The 20,452-nt window shown below is 36.4% G+C and overlaps 3 protein-coding genes across 5 annotated transcripts; all 3 read left to right on the forward strand.

Annotated features, from left to right (window-relative positions):
• The first annotated feature begins 957 nt into the window (after positions 1–957).
• On the forward strand, positions 958–5,685 carry LOC109186746 (beta-galactosidase-like). The gene is made up of 18 exons (XM_019336863.1): positions 958–1,377; positions 1,710–1,805; positions 1,918–2,030; positions 2,127–2,193; positions 2,288–2,380; positions 2,529–2,672; positions 2,757–2,845; positions 2,924–3,029; positions 3,132–3,216; positions 3,312–3,430; positions 3,516–3,683; positions 3,756–3,931; positions 4,008–4,117; positions 4,195–4,304; positions 4,374–4,484; positions 4,575–4,685; positions 4,972–5,177; positions 5,286–5,685. Exons 1-18 carry the CDS (start codon positions 1,195–1,197, stop codon positions 5,392–5,394), a joined length of 2,196 nt encoding a protein of 731 aa, XP_019192408.1. The 5' UTR covers positions 958–1,194; the 3' UTR covers positions 5,395–5,685.
• An 809-nt stretch (positions 5,686–6,494) lies between these two features.
• On the forward strand, positions 6,495–11,454 carry LOC109186236 (beta-galactosidase-like). Its single transcript, XM_019336164.1, has 16 exons — positions 6,495–6,665; positions 6,994–7,089; positions 7,194–7,306; positions 7,392–7,458; positions 7,536–7,628; positions 7,730–7,876; positions 8,203–8,291; positions 8,380–8,485; positions 8,571–8,655; positions 8,748–8,866; positions 9,065–9,408; positions 9,772–9,991; positions 10,102–10,212; positions 10,569–10,679; positions 10,765–10,970; positions 11,076–11,454. Exons 1-16 carry the CDS (start codon positions 6,495–6,497, stop codon positions 11,185–11,187), a joined length of 2,190 nt encoding a protein of 729 aa, XP_019191709.1. The 3' UTR covers positions 11,188–11,454.
• Positions 11,455–16,612: 5,158 nt separating this feature from the next.
• On the forward strand, positions 16,613–18,955 carry LOC109186747 (probable polyamine oxidase 5). Of its 3 annotated transcripts, none has more exons than XM_019336866.1 (2): positions 16,613–16,619; positions 17,034–18,955. In XM_019336866.1, the coding sequence occupies exon 2, from the start codon at positions 17,055–17,057 to the stop codon at positions 18,636–18,638; it is 1,584 nt and encodes a 527-aa protein (XP_019192411.1). In that variant the 5' UTR covers positions 16,613–16,619; positions 17,034–17,054; the 3' UTR covers positions 18,639–18,955. The 3 variants fall into 3 exon arrangements, with proteins under 3 accessions (XP_019192411.1, XP_019192409.1, XP_019192410.1); XM_019336864.1 differs by lacking the exon at positions 16,613–16,619 and having other exon boundaries at positions 16,860–18,648; positions 18,679–18,955; XM_019336865.1 differs by lacking the exon at positions 16,613–16,619 and having other exon boundaries at positions 16,860–18,640; positions 18,673–18,955.
• The last annotated feature ends 1,497 nt before the right edge of the window (positions 18,956–20,452 follow it).

Raw genomic sequence — 20,452 nt, forward strand, 5'->3', positions numbered from 1 at the left:
TAGATACAATCAAACTTTTCCTAATTAAAATATTTTTTTTTTGTGACGAGAAAAATTCACAATCACTATTTAAATCTAATGTGACGGTTTCGATTGAAAGAATATTTGTAAGAATTAAACTCGTGACTATCTAATTACAAAAATCATGTTTCACCTACTCAATCAGCCATATCAACTTGTTACATTTTCTCTTGTTACGTGAACAGGGGTGGGGTGCATGATTGACAATTTGCTGGTAAAATAGTGGCTAGCTTTCACCAGAAAATTTAATTTGATGAGTTTCATCTCATGGGTTACACTGCCAATCTACCATGGCTAGCTTCTTGTTGAAGAAAATATTTATATTTGTATTCATATTTACATTTCTCATTTAATCTTAACAATTTTTTTTAATGAGAGTGTTATTATTTCTGGTAAGTTTTATCAATTGGTAGACGGTAGTACATTTAAAAGAGTTAAAAATTGAACTTTTAATCTCTTAACTCAAAGTAATAGATGAATGTGCCCAAACTATAAAATTTTATGTCTAAAGACAAATATGAGAATAATCCTAATTAAGTTGACCAGATTATTGACTTAAAGAAACGGCGCGCGGTCCATGATATAACGGTCCATGATATAACGACCCATCAATTATGGAAAAGTTTATCTTTTGTGGTATTTGCTAAGTAAGTTCATTGAACTTCATTTACTTGCCATGCCAAAGTAAAAAGTCATTTATTGAAACGATGAAAAGCTTAATTAGTTAGGAAGTCATCACTGTCATTCTAACAAAACAATCCTAACTGGAATATAATTGCCATTTTTGATGGGCAAGAATTTCCAAATTATGGTGGTTCCTTGCACACAATTTGAAAATCCATTCTTGTTATTGTAATTTGTAAGGAAACTGTGGGCCCCACTCCCTCTTTTTCAAAATCTATATAATGCAGTTGAGTCTCTCAGTTCCCTCAGGACTCTCCTCCATAAAGAGAAACACACAAAACTCATCTTTGTTATATATACACAATACAAGTAAAAAGAATATAGAAAGAGAAGGCAAAAAGGACAAGGCAGAGGGGGCATTCTTTTCTCTTTCTTTCTTCCTGATGTTGATCAGAGGGAAAACATAAGAAAAAAAAAAGTGGGAAAGCAAAAGAAAGAAAAGTAGCAGTGAAACATCAAACATTATTAGTTTAGGTTTTGATAAAGAACATGTTGGGGTTTAAGAATTGCAGAAGCCATTTCCTGGTGGCGTTTGTGGTGGTGATTTTCTCATCATTGGCCTGTGGTCCAGTGAGAGCCACAGTTTCCTATGATGACAAAGCCTTCATCATCAATGGCAACAGAAGGATTCTCATCTCTGGTTCTATTCACTACCCAAGAAGCACTCCTGAGGTACCAAAATGCTTTAATTTTTCCCAACAAATTTCTTCATTTTCCCCACTTTCCCTATGTTTCCATGCATTCCTGAGATGTGGGTATATCTTGTTTTGCTGCAATTTCATCTATTTTGGTCAAAAAATTTCATCTTGGACTCATCAGCAAGTACCCATGCACATGTTTGCCAATTCTTTATTTATAAATTAAAGCTGTGTGCTTTGTATATTTTATGCCATATTGACAAATGGGCATTTCTTATTTTGTGGTAGTTCTAATTTTTTCAATGGGTTTTGTTATTATTTTTAGCTAAAATTGTACTTTTTGGGGGTTTGGTTTGTTTGGTTTAGATGTGGCCTGGGCTTATACAGAAGGCTAAAGATGGAGGATTGGATGTTATACAGACTTATGTGTTCTGGAATGGGCATGAACCATCTCCTGGAAAAGTAATGCCTTAACTCTATTAATCTTTAATTTTCCATGCCCATTATATTATATGCTATTTGTATTTAAAATATGAAATTTTAATTTTTTTTTAAATTTTTGTTATTTTTCCAGTACAACTTTGAGGGGAGATATGATTTGGTCAGGTTCATCAAACTGGTGCACCAAGCAGGGCTCTATGTTCATCTTCGTATCGGCCCTTATATTTGTGGAGAATGGAATTTTGGGTATGATTTTATATGAGCCTGTATATATAATGCATATTTAGTTCTTATTATTATTAAAAATAGAAAACTGAGTTGCTGTATTATATTGTGGTGCAGGGGATTCCCTGTTTGGCTAAAATATGTGCCTGGGATGGAATTTAGAACAGACAATCAGCCTTTTAAGGTTGTCTACCTAATTGTCTTTGTTCATAATTTTATAGTTTTCTTAAATGTTTCCTAAACTACGTTTCGGTTTGGTTGTTGACTGTGATTAAAAGGTGGCTATGCAAGGATTTGTTGCGAAAATTGTCAACACGATGAAGTCAGAGAGGCTGTTTGAACCTCAAGGTGGACCAATTATTATGAGTCAGGTTAGAAGATGGATATTATTGGTTTGTCTTTATTGTGCTTCTAGAAACCCAAACTCTTTTTACTGCAGATTAAAAGATATCTCATGAATTCTTTACTGCAGATTAAAAGGATTTTCTTTAAAGTAATCTCGTGAGTTCTTTACTGCAGATTGAAAACGAGTATGGACCGATTGAGTGGGAAATCGGTGCTCCAGGTAAAGCCTATACAAAATGGTTTACACAAATGGCTGTGGGTCTCAACACCGGTGTTCCTTGGATCACGTGCAAACAAGAGGATGCCCCCGATCCCATGGTAAGAAACCTCAGCTCGATCGGTCTCTTCTTATGATTCGAGTATGAATCCATGAAAATTTTGATGTCCTTTTAATTATTCCAGATAGATACTTGCAATGGATTCTACTGTGAAAACTTCCGGCCACGCAATCCCCACAATCCCAAGATGTTTACAGAACTCTGGACTGCATGGTAAGCCTCGAGAATTCAAACTATGGGCACTTCTCTTTCTCTCCTAGCTAGCTTTATTATGTTCTTCTTCTTCTTCAGGTACACAGAATTTGGAGGCCCCGTTCCTCGAAGATCTGCAGAAGACACCGCTTTTGCAGTTGCAAGGTTCATCCAAAATAATGGCTCATTCTTCAACTATTACATGGTTGGTTGTCACGCTTTTCTTGTTTAGATTTTTTTTTACAGTCAAAGCGTTAATTTTTCCCCAAAAAGGTCTTACTTGTTTAACTGTCTATCGTGTCTTCAGTACCATGGAGGGACAAATTTTGGCAGGACTGCTGGTCGGTTTATTGCAACTAGCTATGACTATGATGCCCCGCTAGATGAATATGGTATGATACACCAGATCATATATATCATGATTAAAGTTTAAAATGAAAAGAATATAGAGCAAAAGATGATTAGATATATATGATGTACGTTATAGGGCTACCAAACGAACCGAAATATGGGCACTTAGCAGAATTGCATAAAGTGATCAAGCAAGCTGAGCCAGCTTTAGTTTCGTCGTATCCCACAGTGACATGGCTTGGCAAATATCAAGAGGTAATTGTTGGTCGGTTTCATCGTCTTGACTACTTTTCAAACATAGGTACCTGTCCTTAAAACCTTAACAATGTTTTTTGATTAGGCTCATGTCTTTAGTCCAAAGTCGGGGGGGCATTGTGCTTTGTTCCTCTCCAACTACGACCCCCAATACTCAGCAAAAGTGACGTTTTGGAACAAGCAATACAATCTGCCTCCTTGGTCAGTTAGTATTTTCCCCGACTGCAAGACCGAGGCTTTCAACACCGCGAGGGTAAGGAAATTAAAGAAAATGGACTATCTAGTTCTGATTTTCGATCATTTTTAATGTGATTCTAATCTGCAGGTAAGTGTGGGAAGCTCTCAGATGAAGATGGTACCCGTAAAGAGTGGATTCTCTTGGCAATCGTACATTGAAGATACCCCAACCGCTGATGATGGGGAGTCGCTTGTAGCAAATGGACTATGGGAGCAAGTAAATGTAACCCGAGACAACTCAGACTATTTGTGGTACATGACAGAGTAAGTATTCGATATTTCCATTTCTCGAAGAATCAGTACTACTAAAACTAATATAATCTCGCGATTGGTTTCTCAGTGTGAACATTGCATCTAACGAAGGATTTCTAAAGAATGGAAAAGACCTCGTTTTAACTGTTATGTCTGCTGGGCATGCATTGCGCGTTTTCATTAATGGTCAATTATCAGGTATTCCTTGGCTAAACGAACCGTATTTTTTAAGGTTTTGGCTTCTCCATCTTCATTTGCTTATTTCGTTGTGCCAGGAACTGTGTATGGGGAACTGGAAAATCCAAAACTAACGTTTACTGGGAATGTAAAACTAAGGGCTGGTGTTAACAAGATTTCGCTGCTCAGCTCTGCTGTTGGCCTCCCGGTTAGTTTTCGACTAATTTTTCCAAGCTAATCCTAGTTTTACACTACTTAAAACCTATGTGTTTTTCAGAATGTTGGCACGCATTATGAGCAATGGAATACTGGAGTTCTCGGCCCTGTCTCGTTGAGTGGTCTTAATGAAGGGACAAGAAACTTGGCTAAGCAGAGATGGTCTTACAAGGTTTTGATTTCTTCGTTTAAAACTCAGAATCTTGTAAATTTCTGATGCCAACAATAAACAAAACCGAAACCTTGAATTGTTTGTTTGCAGGTTGGGTTGAAAGGCGAATCCTTAAGTCTCAATACTATGAGTGGAAGTTCCTCGGTGGAATGGGTACAAGGTTCCCTTCTGGCTAACAAACAGCCCCTAACCTGGTACAAGGTAAACTACTCTGATACTCTGATACCATGTTATAATTTAAGATTAGGTACTAAAAAACTGAATCCAATCAGTTAATTAGTCTAACCCATGACCTTATAAACCCATATGTCTGTCTCTTATTTTTTCAACGTGGGTCACTCTTAACAATACAAAAGCAAGAAATGTGTGCATAATTGAAACATGTGCTCCATCTCAACTAAAAGCCTAAGCTGATAGTTGGATTGCACAATAATGGTTATATGCTCAACAGTTTATGTTAAACTGGAATTACGGGTTGTTGTTCCAGGCAATTTTTAACGCACCGGGAGGAAACGACCCGGTGGCGCTGGACATGAGCAGCATGGGAAAAGGCGAGATATGGATAAACGGGGAAGGCGTCGGGCGCCACTGGCCTGCATACACTGCCCATGGTAGCTGTGGTCAGTGCAGCTATGCTGGAACTTATAGTGAGACCAAATGCCAGACAAATTGTGGGCAGCCTTCTCAAAGATGGTAATAAATAAATAAATAAATAAGCCCTCTCTACCTGCACTTTGCCAAATACAAGAATGTTTAATTTGCTGAAATCTTTACTATATATATATAATCGTTGAATTTCAGGTATCATGTCCCGCGATCATGGCTGAAACCATCTGGGAATCTCTTAGTTGTGTTTGAAGAATGGGGGGGCGACCCGACTGGGATTAAATTCGTTACAAGAACCAAGTAATAATTAGTGATCACAGATCAAGAAAGAAAGAGCTTTCTGAAAATCTTTCTTCTCTGCAATGTTAGTTTGAAATAAGAAGATATGAAGCAGGTTGGGATATACAACTATACAAGTATACAAGAAGCCATATACATAGCTAGAGATACAAGCATTATGTGTATATATTATATACAAAGCTACAACTTGTGGCTTACACAAATTTGGTATCAACAAAATTGTTGAATATGTAGAGGAGATGATGAAAGAGATGTATAATTTTAGAGCAATAAAGGTACCTTTTTTTTTTTTTTTTTTTTTTTTTTTGGTTGTAATATACACCAGAATTAATAATACAATGCTATTATTATCAAATTATTCTGCAGCTAATGATATGAGTACTCACTAGTTCATTAGCAGAGAACCAAATTTGTTGAAACCTAAAGAAAAAGGAAGAAAAAAACATGGCTTTCTTTACCCCTCTAACCCAATAACCAGGTTTCTCTAAGCCACAAATGGTAGCTTTTTTTTTTTTTTTTTTTGGGGATGACGAGAAACCTGTTTTGCACTGAGTAAACCTCGCCTTGTGACTCTTGTCGGCAAAGGATCACGAGGAATTAAACTAGCTTAGGTTGTCCATAGCTAACCGGCTCAAAGAAAATCAAAAGGCTACTCTTGGGAGTGGATCTTGTAAAGAATATTATATATTTTTTAGATGGTAAGTCTATTAAAAATTTAAAATAGCAGTAATAATAAAGAATATTATATATGCAATTTTTTTTTTTTTAAGTGAGATATACAATCTATCTACTAATATAAATCCATAACTAATTAATTATAAATTCATAAACTTTGCAACTTTAACATTACCATTAAATCCAATATATCGTCTATTAGTCCTTGCCAAATGAACCTATACAAAGGCATGTATGAGGTGAGGTGAAATTCAGACCCATTCTAATCCTAATTCCTAACTGAATTGCCATTTTTGATGAGCAAAATTTTCCAAAAAATATGGATCCTTGTACTCATTTTCGAAGTCCCCGAGATTGTGGGCTCCATTTCCTATTCTCAAAAGCTATATTAGTTTGGTTTTAATTCACTGGTTGGATGAATTGAAGAAGATGGTGATGTTTAAGAATTGCAGAAGGCATTTTGTGGCGGTGGTGTTGTTCTTACTGGCGTGTGCTCCGGCCAGAGCCAAAGTTACCTACGATGACAAAGGTTTCATCATCAATGGACAGAAAAAGATTCTCATCTCCGGTTCTATTCACTACCCAAGAAGCACTCCTGAGGTATTTTTGGTTCCATGCATGCATGCATTACGGGAAAACCCGCAATTACTACCAGAAATTCGTTCCAGGTGAAATCCGTCCTGTGATCTTAACCAGCAAAGGATCACAAGGAGGTAAACCAGTCTAGGTTGTTTTCAAACTGAGAATGAAGGCGAATAGACAGCTCCTATAAGGAGTTGAACTTGGAACCTTGTAGTCATTAAGCCAATTGTCCGACTAACTGGCTGGGGTTGCAATGCATGCATGGATTCACCAATTCTTTAATTATAAAAATGTGGGCATTTCTTATTTTGGGGTATGTAGGTCTAATTTTGTTGGTTTGGTTTAGATGTGGCCTGATATTCTAAAGAGGGCTAAAGAAGGAGGCTTGGATCTTATACAGACTTATGTATTCTGGAATGGACATGAACCATCTCCTGGAAAAGTAATGCCTGAACTATATATATATATAAACATTTTAATTTTACTTTTCTATGCCCCTTATTATATGCTGTTTGTATTTAAAATATGAAATTGTTAGTTTTTCAGTACTATTTTGAGGGGAGGTATGATTTGGTCAAGTTCCTCAAACTGGCACATCAGGCAGGGCTCTATGTTCATCTCCGCATTGGGCCTTATATTTGTGGAGAATGGAATTATGGGTAACATTATTTTATATTTAGTTATATATTATTATGATGTAAAGTGGGATATGATCCTAGCTTAATTGTATGAATTGTGGTGCAGGGGATTCCCTGTTTGGCTAAGATATGTGCCTGGGATGGAGTTTAGAACAGACAATAAGCCTTTTAAGGTTGTCTACTTAATTAATTTGTTCATATATATTTTGCTATATATTCTGGTTTGCTAAACTATGGTGATTACAACAAGGTGGCTATGCAAGGGTTTGTTGAAAAAATTGTGAACATGATGACTTCCGAGAAAATGTTTGAACCTCAAGGTGGACCTATTATTATGAATCAGGTTAGAATTGAAGGAATTGAAGATGGATCGTATATTTGGCTTAATTGTGTTTATCTACAACCATAGCTAATAACTATATATTGTCTTTGTGTTTTCTGCAGATCGAAAACGAGTATGGACCAGTGCAGTGGGAGATTGGTGCCCCAGGTAAAGCTTATGCAAAATGGTTTACACAAATGGCTGCCGGTCTCAACACTGCCCAACTCCCTTGGATCGTGTGTAAACAAGAGGACGCCCCCCCTCCCATGGTAAGTAGACTCTAGTTTTTTTTTGCTGATCAGATTGTTGATTTGATAACCACAAGATTACAAGTTTAATTCTCGGTAAAGTGGCCAATTGGCCTTCTTGGCAGGAGCCTGTCAATTATGGGCATCCTAGGCTGGTTTATCCCTGGCTGGCATTGCCAGCCAGGGTCATGGCTACATGTTAGCCTATTAGCGTTCTTGGCTCAATTCCATCAACTATGGGTATGTTATTAGACTACTTTACCCTTGCGGTCCTTTGCTGGCTCCGGGTTTTCCTAGTCTTGCTGCTGTGTGATTCAACACAATTCTCATCTTCTTGATACATACAGATTGATGCTTGCAATGGATTCTACTGCGAAAGCTTTCGGCCACACAATCCCAACACTCCCAAAATGTTTACAGAACTCTGGACTGCATGGTAAGCCTGGATGGCCTAGAAAAGATCGAATTATTCTAACTCTTTCTCTTTTGATTCACTCTTTGCTTGCTTGCTTCCATGAATTCAGGTATACAGCATTTGGAGGTCCGGTTCCTAGAAGATCTGCAGAAGACACAGCTTTTTCAGTGGCAAAGTTCGTCCAGAATAATGGCTCATACTTCAACTATTACATGGTTAGTTCTTACCCTGCAGGCGTATATGGTGATCAGATTTTTAAATTTAATTTCTTGGTCTTACTTGTTTAAGTGTTGTGTTTAGTTCCATGGAGGAACGAATTTTGGTCGGACTGGTGCTCTATTTCTTACAACTAGCTATGAGTACGATGCTCTTCTCGATGAATATGGTGTGTGACTATATATTATCTGTATGAATGATCAAAGCTTAAATTAAAGCTAGCAGAATATTAGATGATGATATGTATGTATATGCATGCAGGGCTACCAAATGAACCCAAATATTGGCACTTAGCAGAATTGCATAAAGTGATCAAGCAAGCTGAACCAGCCTTAGTTTCATCCTACCCCAAAGTCACATGGCTTGGCAAAAATCAAGAGGTAATTAATTATTACTTAGTTTCATCATTCTCGAACAACAAGCACTGAGTAAACCTGACCTTGTGACCCTAGCCGGCAAAGAACAGCCTATAGCGACGGACTAAAACAAAAAAAAAAAAGGTCAATAGACTATATATTCACTTGTAATGTTACCAAGTTAACTAACCATTATTATTATTATTTTTTTTTGAATCATAGGCTCATGTGTTTAGTGCAAAAACTGGGGGGCATTGTGCCTTGTTTTTGTCCAACTCCGACCCCCAAAATGCAGCAAAAGTGAGCTTTTGGAACAAGCAATATAATCTGCCTGCTTGGTCAGTCAGTATTTTCCCAGACTGCAAAACTGAGGCTTTCAACACTGCAAGGGTTCACGCCAGAGCCCCTCAGATAAAGATGGTACGAACCAATACCATATTGTCTTGGCAGTCCTACATCGAATATCCTCCATCCGTAGGTGATAAGGACACACAAGTAACAGATGGAATATGGGACCAAGTCGGTATGACCAGAGACGCCTCAGACTACTTGTGGTACACCACCGAGTATGTCCATCCATCTTTTTTTTTTCTTTCTTTTTCTTGAGTAACTTATATGGTTGCCAAGTCAAAAATCCGTTAACCAAGAAGTCCAATAAGTGCGAGTCGAACTTGTAACCTTATGGTTACCAAGTCAACAGTCTGACTAACTTGGCTGGAGTACAGTTGCCCAATGCCCATACCTAACCAACCTAGGTTCCATAGCTGATCGGAGTAAACCAAGAAGGCCAACAGGCCACTCCTACTGGGAGTTGAACTTGTAACCTTATAGTTACCGAGTCAATTGATTGGATTGCCCATTTCCATGCATCTTCTACCTAGCTTGCTAGCTTTGCTTCATATCAGAAATCTTCCATGTTATATATGCAGTGTGAACATTGCACCTAATGAAGGATTTCTGAAGGATGGAAAAGAACCAGTTCTAACTGTCCCGTCTGGTGGACATGCACTCTACGTTTTCATTAACGGTCAACTGGCAGGAACTACATATGGGACACTGGCAAACCCAAAACTAACATATTCTGGGGGTGTAAAACTAAAGGCTGGTGTTAACAAGATTTCCCTTCTCAGTGCCACAATTGGTCTCCCGGTTAGTCACTTAATTAGTTTTCAACTCTACTGTTAGTTACGCTTTTACAGTACTTACAACCTAACCTATACATGTATGTATAATGTATGTATGTGTGTTTCCATTTCAAGAATGTTGGCAAGCACTATGAACAATGGAGTTATGGAATTCATGCCCCAATCTCATTGAGTGGTCTTAATGAAGGGAAAAGAGACTTGTCTAAGCAGAAATGGTCTTACAGGGTAGGGTTTCCTCTTTTCATTTCTTTTTTTTTCACGTAACCGAGAGAATGAAACTAGCTAGCATCATTACTCAAAGGTATGCACTGGATAAACCCTACTTTGTGACCTTAGCTGGTAAAAGACTACAAAAGGTAAACCAGCCTAGGTTGTTTTGAAAAGGACACTCTAACCGACAAAGGATCACAGGGAGGTCAACCAGCCTATACTAGGCTGTCTATAGCTGACTGGCTCAAACCAAGAACTCCAATAGGTCACTCCACTGAGAGTCGAACTTGGAACTTTGTAATTAACGAGCCAACCGTCTAACCAACTTGGGCTCGATTATTACCTCATTTCATTGAATGGTTGACATACAGGTTGGTATGAAGGGTGAATCCTTACATCTGAATACTGTAAGTGGAAGTTCCTCTGTGGGATGGGCACAAGGTGCACATCTGACTTACAAACACCCCCTAACCTGGTACAAGGTAAATTGTAGCTAACACAACTCAAACCTAAGCAATATTACTGTACTATATATATATCTACTGGGCTTATAATTATCCATTCCAGGCTACTTTCAATGCTCCTGACGGAAAAGAACCGCTGGTGTTAGACATGGGCAGCATGGGAAAGGGTCTGGTATGGATAAACGGTGAAGGCGTCGCCCGCCACTGGCCGGCAAACACCGGTCGTGGCAAATGTGGTACGTGCAGCTATGGTGGATTTTACAGTGAGACAAAATGCCTGACCAATTGTGGGCAGCCTTCTCAAAGATGGTAATTAAGCCTTCTCTCATCTCCACTTGTCACGTACAATATAATAATAATAATGTTTGGTGAATTAACTGTTCGGGCCATTCGGGTTAATTTATTGAATTTCAGGTATCATGTGCCGCGATCATGGCTGAAACCAACTGGGAATCTCTTAGTTGTGTTTGAGGAATCGGGCGGCGACCCCAAGGGAATTTCATTGGTTAGAAGAACCAAGCTTTGAGCAAATTAAAATCTTTCTTCAATTCGAACTCTGCAAATATAATCTTTCAATTCTGAAGATATGATATTCAACCAGCCATGTTATAAGCCTACCATTTGTGGCTTATAGCTTAGAGAAATCTGGTTTCAACAAAATTGTTATTTCGCCCCAAAACTCTTTTAATTTGCTGGTTGAATTTCTTTTAATTTGCCCCAATGCCCCACATTTTGGCCCCGACAAATTAAAATTGTTATTTCAATTCATTCATTTGTTGGAATGTCATTTGTGAATGGAATAATTTGGGAATGATTGCATTGTTTATTTCGAATCAATAACAACTTAGGAACAAGCAAGATCACACACCCTTTGACATAATTAAGGTGGATTTAATTTCCTTCCAAAACATTTTCAATTAAAATATTATCACTTTCCTGCATACAAGATATTTAGTTGTCTCTATTATTAAGAGGATTGTAAGTATGTATTTTCTATTAATTAAGTATAATTGATGGAACTAATTTTTTTTTTAATTTATATAAAAAAATTTTAAAAACTAACTCAATATATAGGGATTAAACAACAATAATATAACGAGCAAGAGAAAATATTATTGTTACGAGGATGTGGAATTTTTTCTGTGCAGTCTGCCTACAAACTGATCGTAGATCAACATGAGAGCAACACATATAGTGATTGGAAACGTATTTGGAGACGAAGGGAACTGCTTCGTCTCCAGCCAATCATGGAGATGGTCCCTTTCGTCTCCATGGTCGGGCCGGAGACAAAGGGTCCCCTTCATCTTCGGCGAGCCATGCGGGTTTTTTTTTTTTTTTTTTTTTTTTTTTAAATAATTATTTTCTTTATAATTTTAAAAAAAAATTAATAAAAGAACCGACACGTTAGCACATTAACAAGTACACAAGTCATTTTAGGTTAAATTTTATGAATTTGTATTGTTCAGAGATCTAATTATTATTATTATTATTTTTTTTTTTTTTGAGTTCAGTGACTTAAATGCACTTTGGGGGTAAATGAATGGCCTATTCAACCCTTATTCAAAAAAAAAAAAAAAAAAAAAAAAAAGCCAACAAGAATTTGTAATTGGCCAAATCCCATTTGATGTAGATAGCCTTATTCTAATCCTTGAGAATTAGGATGCTATTACACCTCGGCTCATTCATGGTCTATTGACTCTATTCCCTATACGACGGCAATTTATATCATGCACCACGGCGCGCGTTGCATTGTGCGTTCAGATGAAAAATGACGTCGTTTCTATTATTTATTTATTTTTTTTGAAATTTCGCGTACCTAGTGTTTTGGCAGTTAATTTTCCTTTAAAAAAATCTCATGTTTAAAAATGTACATAATGTTATACTAGAATACACATAATTGTATACATGAATGTACATAATTGTATAACAAAATACACATACTTCTCAAAGATGGTAATTAACTCCTCTCTCCGCCCACTTGCCATATACAGTAACAATATTTGGTAAATTAACAGTTCGGATCATTCCTGTGAATTTCAAATATCAGGTACCGCAATCATGACTGAAACCAACTGGGAATCTCTTAGTTGTGACCCAAGGGAATGCCATTGGTTAGAAGAACCCAGCATTGGGCAAATTAATTAAAATCTTTTCAATTGTGAAGATATGCAGCAGCTTGGGATGGTAGGCTTATTTGTTGTAATGTCATTTGTGAAGATATGTTCCCTTATTCATTCAACCCTAGCCCAATCAACCTACTCTTTACCAATTTAGTGCAATCAATTCCTAAGTTGTAGCCAAATCAGGATATATGGATGCATGCAATGTAGCCTGTGGGTTACCCAATTTACAAATGTAGGGAGTCTACTTTAAGAGCATAGACTCCCCCACCCTCACTTCTCCAGATTTGACATTGAGATTATCATGAGCTAGAAATTAATTTTTAAAAAAAAAAATTTAAAAAACGTTGTGACATTTTTATAATTATGATAGTACATTTAAATACATTTAATAGTCACATGATGATAAATAATATTGCATTATTATATATTCTAAGTGCATTGTACTTTCACATATTTGCAATTGCATTACAAAATAGACGAATAAAATTAATATGTATGTTCTCATGATTTGAGATTATTAATTCTCACAAGGTATATATATATCTGTGTGTGTGTGGGGTACTCGAGGAAAAATTTGGGTCACGAGCAACGATATGGAGAAGGGTTTGACTTTTTTGTTGATCAAACATTGGTAATGATGCTTAATTAACCACAACCCATATTGTAATTAATGAGATTAATTATGCTTATTTGGATGGAATCACTATAATAATAACAGTACTGCCTGCATTAATTATTCAATTGCTACTTAGTCAATGCTTCATTCACCCCCTCCATTAACCTTTATGACCAGAATATAGATTTTGTTCATAACTACTTTTTCACCTCATAAAGAATCAATACCACTAATTTAGTTCACAATAAAATATTTTTTTTTAAAAAAAAAAATCTTTAAATTTGTGGGAAAACATATTTTACCTTAGCTTGTTTGATTAGATTACTTAATTAATTTTTTATTTTTTTTAGTCAGGCCATTAGGTGTCATGAGCAAGTCCTGGCCATATTGATTTTTTTTATATGGAGGTTCAGGAGAGCCCACTCACACCAACCAAGCTAGTTTATTTAATTAATTATTTTATCGTACTACATTATTTTATGATATTTTAACTTTTATTCTCATTATAGGATCATACGTAATCATTCTAATTTCACCATACTACCAAATATGGAAAATATTTTCACCAAAATCTATTATCATTACCAAGTACAGAATATTTGATTTTCATTCTGATTCTAATTCCTAGGTAGGAACCAAACACACCTTAAGGATTTCATCGGCTTAATTATTTTACTTTGAGTCAGGTTGGTTTGTTGTTTAACATTGATTGGTGGATTCTTAAAATTAAACAGTAACTCCCTACAAAAGCAGGACTGACCAATTAGAATTCCGGTAAATGTTCTGCAGTAAATATTTATAATAAAAAAAGTGCAAATAATGATATGATGAAAGGTAATTAGGGTTGCGGAGAAAACATCTTAATCCGACACAAAAAGAGAATTAGCATCATTAATCTTTTAGAGCCACCTTTGAGACATCAAATCTTTGTACAGTCTTCAATCTGCACTGCATTTCAAGAAGATTTTAGATAAAAAGATGAGAGATTAATTGAGTGATTAAAAATAAATTTATTAAAGTTAGTTACACTGCTTTACCAAAGAAGTTTATTTATGATTTAAAATATATATGGATGAGTCGTGATTTGTGACCACTAATATAATTAACAATAAAATAATTAGATATTTAATTATTTTTAAAAAATAATATACAAGTACAACTACATATAACATGCATGATGTGATACTTTAGTTAAACAATGTATGTGTATTGTGTTTAGGTAAAGCGGTATACCAAACTACTTAGATAGTACAAATCTAGTCGAGATTAATATTCAATAATTCCTTTGAATTAAAGTGTTAAATATGTCCAGATTGATAAATTTACATCGAATACAATAAATTAGTATAATTATGTTTGTTAAATCAACAATAATTAAACATGTTTAGTGTTTGGATTCCAGAATATAATGCGCCAAACAGTTCCAAGAACACATATGGGGCATAACTAGCACTTGACAAACGTCTTGTTGTGAACACATTAATGCAAACCTCAGCAGATATTTTACAAATTTGAAAAACATTTTTGGTTTTGGGACATGACATAAAGACAATAAAGAAAGATGAACAATAGTTTACCACTGATGACCTGATGATGCCTAGATCACTTATAACATGAATTCAGATTTTTTTAATTATTATACTTAAAATTGTATTGTAATGGTGGGGTTTGACCGAGTCCAACCCCTGTTCGATTCGAGACATGACGTTGTGGTTAAATGGTTAATGTCTACATATTTATCACCCATTGGTTTTAAATAGGATATAACTTTGCAGTAATTTACAGCAGTCACATGATGGAGAAATCCAATTTAATATTTTGTCAATTTTTGTTCGGAATTCAAAGTTTACCTATTTTTATCTAAACTACTCCAATTCTATCTATTTTAGTCAGAAACCTTGATATAATGTAGGAATTGTGAAACCTTGAAATTTTACTTTGATGACCATTATTCATTGACAATAATATATATATGAATGATATCTTGATCAAATAATATAATGTTTCATGTTACTTATTTCTTGATATTGGAACTTCATTTTATATATACACATTGAGTCTACACCATTGATTTAATCATGGCCATACATTCGTGTTCAGTTGGTGGGCCGTTGATTTACCTGATTCACATGTGAGGTTGGTGAAAGGAATCATCAACATATTATTGGTGTTTTAATTTGGCATATATCACACTACTATCCTTCTTCCTTGGTATACATTATCCACGTCTTCTATGGTGTTCTTAGGAAAAATGGTGTTTAATGTAGAATGAGCAGTCAAATGATTTATGAATTTTATTGTTGGTAATTATGTATCAGGAGGGTCAGGTGAGAACATGTTTCTTAAGTAAAAAGTGAGTAATGATCTTATTCATTTAATTTAGATAGATCAACCGTTAAGAGTTGTTGAAAAATAATGAGACAATTAGTAGTGAGTCAATTTTATAAATATTGCAAACTTGAAAGTTTGTAATGATTATAAAATTGACGCGGTATTTTTTTTTTTTTTTACTGAAACCCTATACCTTGATAGGTGGTTGTGATTATTGATCCTCATTTTGTACCGAAAGACCATAATCTCATCTGAATCATCATCATCTATATATATATATATATATATATATATATATATATATGTATGTGTGTGTGTGTGTGTGTGTGTGTGTGTGTGTGTGTGTGTGTGTGTGTGTGTGTGTGTGTGTGCATGTGCATGCTAAATTGGTACTCTCAATTGGATAGAGTACTTGAACGGGTACTTGGTTCAAGGGTACTTGTTACTATGTATGTTTATGGTTATGTTTCTTGATCTTATGTACTAAAATTGATATTCTGTAAATAAATTTTGTTAATGAACTGACTGAATTTTTACGTCATAAATAAGTGACGAGTATCTTAAGCATTAAACATTTTTTAAAAAGAAAACAAGTGTAGCAATCACCCCGATAATGTGGGACAGAGGTGGATATGGGGCAGTTGCAACTTTTGGGGCAGGGAAGTATCATCAAACAAGGAGGACACATATATGGAACAGAAGTTTTGAGATTGTTGTTTGGTAGACCACTTGGGCTCCTTTTTTGTTTCCTCATCTTCTCTTAGGTACCACCCCCCCAAGAAAAAAGGTTTGTCGGTCGAAGATGAGCTAAAATTGTAGCTTAAGTGGGAGTGTCACAAGGGCATTAATAATATATAAAAAGAAGTAGAGAGGGTCAAGAAAAGTAAAGTCATGTCTTTATTAGAGTAATAAACTATATAGTCCGCACAGACAACTCAGTTAGTTTTTAGTGTTAGATTGTAGGAAAGAACACAAGATTAAGCTCTGACAGTTGCAGTGTAAGGTTACAATTAATGTAGTGGGCACCAAATACTGATCCTCTGTTTAATGGGTCATTAAGATAGGCGCGAGAGGGTTTGCCTAGGAGTAATAAACTATGTAAAATAATAAAATTTGGGGTAAAAATAAATGAATTCTTTAAAGTTTAAAGGCAAAAGATAGGATAGTACTCCTTGTGTGTATATGTATATATATATATGTTTGATTCTTGTTCAGTAAATCACACTCACCTCACAAACTGTTTCACTTCATTTCTGTCTTGTTTGTGTTCTATCATTTGCCTGTGTGAGACTCATAGCCAAGGCAAGCAAAAAAGAAACAATAATGCAGGCGAAGAAGCCAAAAGTGGTGATAATTGGAGCAGGAATGGCTGGGCTGACAGCTGCAAACAAGCTGTACAGAGGTGCAGGGTCAAGGGGGGTGATAGAGGTGTGTGTGGTGGAAGGAGGGAAGAGGATTGGTGGGAGGATTAACACCTCAGAGTTTGGGGGTGACAGGATTGAGATGGGTGCAACTTGGATCCATGGAATTGGTGGGAGCCCAGTTCACAGAATTGCTCAAGAAATCAACTCCCTGGAGTCTGAGCAGCCATGGGAGTGTATGGATGGTTTCTTGGAGGAACCAGTGACCATGGCAGAAGGTGGATATCCCCTCAACTCATCTCTTGTTTCCCCAATCTCCAATCTTTTCAAGAAACTCATGGATTTTGCTCAGGGGGGTTCTTGTTCTTCAAATGGCTGCAGCAGCAGGGATAGTGGTGGCACTGGAAGTCTCAGTGTGGGGTCTTTTCTTCGAAAGGGGCTCGACGAATATTGGGAATCAATGAAGGAGAGGGAGGAGGTGGAAGGGTTTGGTGGTTTTTGGTGTAGGAAATCACTTGAGGAAGCCATTTTTGCCATGTTTGAGAACACTCAAAGGACTTATACCTCAGCTGGAGAGCTGCAGACTCTTGACTATGGTGCAGAAAGCGAATACCGAATGTTTCCAGGGGAGGAGATCACCATTGCCAAGGGGTATTTGAGCATAATTGAGGCCTTGGCATCTGTATTGCCTCCTGGTTTGATCCAATTAGGCAGGAAAGTGGTAAGAATTGAATGGCATTCATTATCTTCTTCTGCAGAAAATGGGAATAACAATGGTGCCATTAGGCCAGTGAAGCTGCATTTTATGGATGGATCAATGATGGAAGCTGATCATGTGATCCTCACAGTCTCACTGGGGGTTTTGAAACAAGGAATCAAACAAGAATCTTGTCTGTTTGATCCCCCACTCCCCAGTTTCAAGAATGAAGCCATTTCCAGGCTTGGTTTTGGTGTTGTCAACAAGCTGTTCTTGCAAATTCACCCTTCCATCAACCTCCCACACTTACAAATGGTGTTCCACCAAGCAAAGCACCACCACTCATCAAGAATCCCATGGTGGATGAGGAGAACTGCTTCTTTATGCCCAATCTACACCAAATCAAGCGTCGCTCTATCGTGGTTCGCGGGGAAAGAAGCTCTAGAACTTGAGTCTCTAGATGACCAACAAATCATTCATGGAGTTTCAACCACAATCTCCAACTTCTTACCCCATCAAATTTGCAATGGGCACACACAGCCTGAGTTTGTCAAGGTTTTGAAGACACAATGGGGCACTGACCCTCTCTTCTTGGGCTCATATAGCTATGTGGCAGTTGGATCAAGTGGAGATGATTTGGACACCATGGCTGAGCCACTCCCAGTAAACAAAGGTACCCATTATCATGGCAATTCTAGTCCTTCATCTTCATCTTCCCCCCCTCTCCAAATCCTATTTGCAGGGGAAGCAACACACAGAACCCATTACTCAACAACCCATGGAGCTTACTTTAGTGGCCTCAGAGAAGCCAATAGGCTCCTGCAACACTACCACTGTACTGAACTATGAAGAACAAGAACAAGAACAAGAACAAGAACAAGAACAAGAAGAAGAAGAAGAAGAAGAGCTTAGCTTGCTGTTATTGTATTATTATGACAAAAATTAGGCTCATTTTTTTATTTTTGTGATCAGTATTAATTATTTTCTCTACATTCATCTTGTTAGCTCTCTCTCTCTTTCTCTGTGAGAGAGGAAATGAAGGTGGGATTAAAGCAGCTGTCTTGGAAAAACCAGGAAACATCATTAACCTTGATGTCTTTACTTCCTTGGAGCCACAAAAAAGAAGAAGCTTCTTTGACAATGCAAAAAACTGTGATTTTTAGCTTTTCTCTTTGTTTGTGAGTTGTGTGTTGAGAGCTACTTTTTGTAGGAGTTTTTAATGATATCTTCATCTGCTAAAGGCTAAAGCAAAAACCCATAACCAAAACTACTTATTATTATGCTAACCATATAAATAAAAAGGATTAAATAATTTGAAAGCTAAAGACTAAAGTGGCAAAAAGAAGAGGTTAAAGAAGCTTTGGATCTCATCATTCTTTGGAGTCTCTGATCTTTTAACAGGACAGGATCCGAAAAAACCGGCCAATCCCCCCAGTTTCAACTTCTTTCAATCAGATTTTTTTTTTTAATTTTTTTTTTGGGGTTTTTGCATAAATATTTATAATTGAATTCTTGCACCAGATCAAACTTGCACAAGGTATGCCTATACCTGGGTGAAATTATGATGTTTTCTGTCACTGGGAATTTATTGAAGGATCCATGTCAGGGTCCCATTTTTCTGTACCATTATGCTGAAAGTGAAATTAGGGAAATCTGATGATACATTGCAAACACTTTTATACACACACACACACATGTATTTACATATAAAACAATCTCTCTTTGTACTATTGTTTTCTGCACTTTTGATAGGTTAAAGGAAAACGATATATCAACTCTCATGAAGTAGTCACATGGCATTGGTCTATTGGATGAGAAGTCTTTCACTTTAGACTTATTTTTAGTGGCAGGGTGACGTTTGTGGGTATTGGTCTATCGGATCAGAAACCCCACTTAAGAATTACTTCCAGCAGCAAGGTGGCGTTTGATTTTTGCCACAAATATTGGGGGTTCGAGTTCAGGTTGGTCTCCGCACAAAAGTGTATAGTTTGGTGTTGAGTCTCGAAGCTAGATTGACTAAATTTACCTTCTCATGAGCCTGAGGTGGGTTCATAGGGTCCAGGATATTGTCCGAGAAAGATGGGAAATCTAGGTTATAAAAAAAAAAAAAAAAAAAAAAAATCATGAAGTAAAACTCCCCTCTCCTGATTTTATTCATAGAAGATGAAGAGTGTGAAAAAAACTGTAGTATACTCTTTTTTGAATGAATCAGAACATGCCACATAAGCAGAGAATAAAAATTGGAGTAAAAACTAGAGTACGTTTAGTATTACTCCAGTCCAAAAACAAAGAGTTGAAGGTTTTTGCAATATCAAAACTAAATATAACACTTTTGGTTCCTCAGTTTTGGCCGTAGTTTAGATTTAGTCCCTCAATTATTTTCAAAATGATGGGTTTGGTTCCTCAAAATTAAACTCGGGACTAAATGCACTACTTTGATAATACCTGAGACACTAAATCTACATTTCAGTTATAACTGAGGGACCACAAATATCGTTTTCTCAACTTTACTATAATAAAAAAATAATTTTTTACAGTAGAAATGTGTCTGCACATAGATAGATATATTGTACAGTAGAATTGAATTTCTTTCTGAAATTCAAATTCAACATTATTTTTTTTTTCTTTTGGAATCTCCAAAATGTCCTTGACAAACAGACAGT

The sequence above is a fragment of the Ipomoea nil genome, unplaced genomic scaffold (assembly GCF_001879475.1).
Source record: "Ipomoea nil cultivar Tokyo-kokei standard unplaced genomic scaffold, Asagao_1.1 scaffold1407, whole genome shotgun sequence".
Lineage (NCBI taxonomy): Eukaryota > Viridiplantae > Streptophyta > Magnoliopsida > Solanales > Convolvulaceae > Ipomoea > Ipomoea nil.

What these genes read in the sequence shown, in the direction of transcription:
- LOC109186236 (XM_019336164.1), top strand. Translation starts at nt 6,495, where the DNA reads ATGGTGATGTTTAAGAATTGCAGAAGGCATTTTGTGGCGGTGGTGTTG. An exon ending in TGTGGAGAATGGAATTATGG is followed by an intron (nt 7,307 to 7,391) that starts GTAACATTATTT and finishes ATTGTGGTGCAG; the next exon opens with GGGATTCCCTGTTTGGCTAA. An exon ending in GGCTTGGCAAAAATCAAGAG is followed by an intron (nt 8,867 to 9,064) that starts GTAATTAATTAT and finishes TTTGAATCATAG; the next exon opens with GCTCATGTGTTTAGTGCAAA.
- LOC109186747 (XM_019336866.1), top strand. Translation starts at nt 17,055, where the DNA reads ATGCAGGCGAAGAAGCCAAAAGTGGTGATAATTGGAGCAGGAATGGCT.
- LOC109186746 (XM_019336863.1), top strand. Translation starts at nt 1,195, where the DNA reads ATGTTGGGGTTTAAGAATTGCAGAAGCCATTTCCTGGTGGCGTTTGTG. An exon ending in TGTGGAGAATGGAATTTTGG is followed by an intron (nt 2,031 to 2,126) that starts GTATGATTTTAT and finishes ATTGTGGTGCAG; the next exon opens with GGGATTCCCTGTTTGGCTAA. An exon ending in TATTTGTGGTACATGACAGA is followed by an intron (nt 3,932 to 4,007) that starts GTAAGTATTCGA and finishes TTGGTTTCTCAG; the next exon opens with TGTGAACATTGCATCTAACG.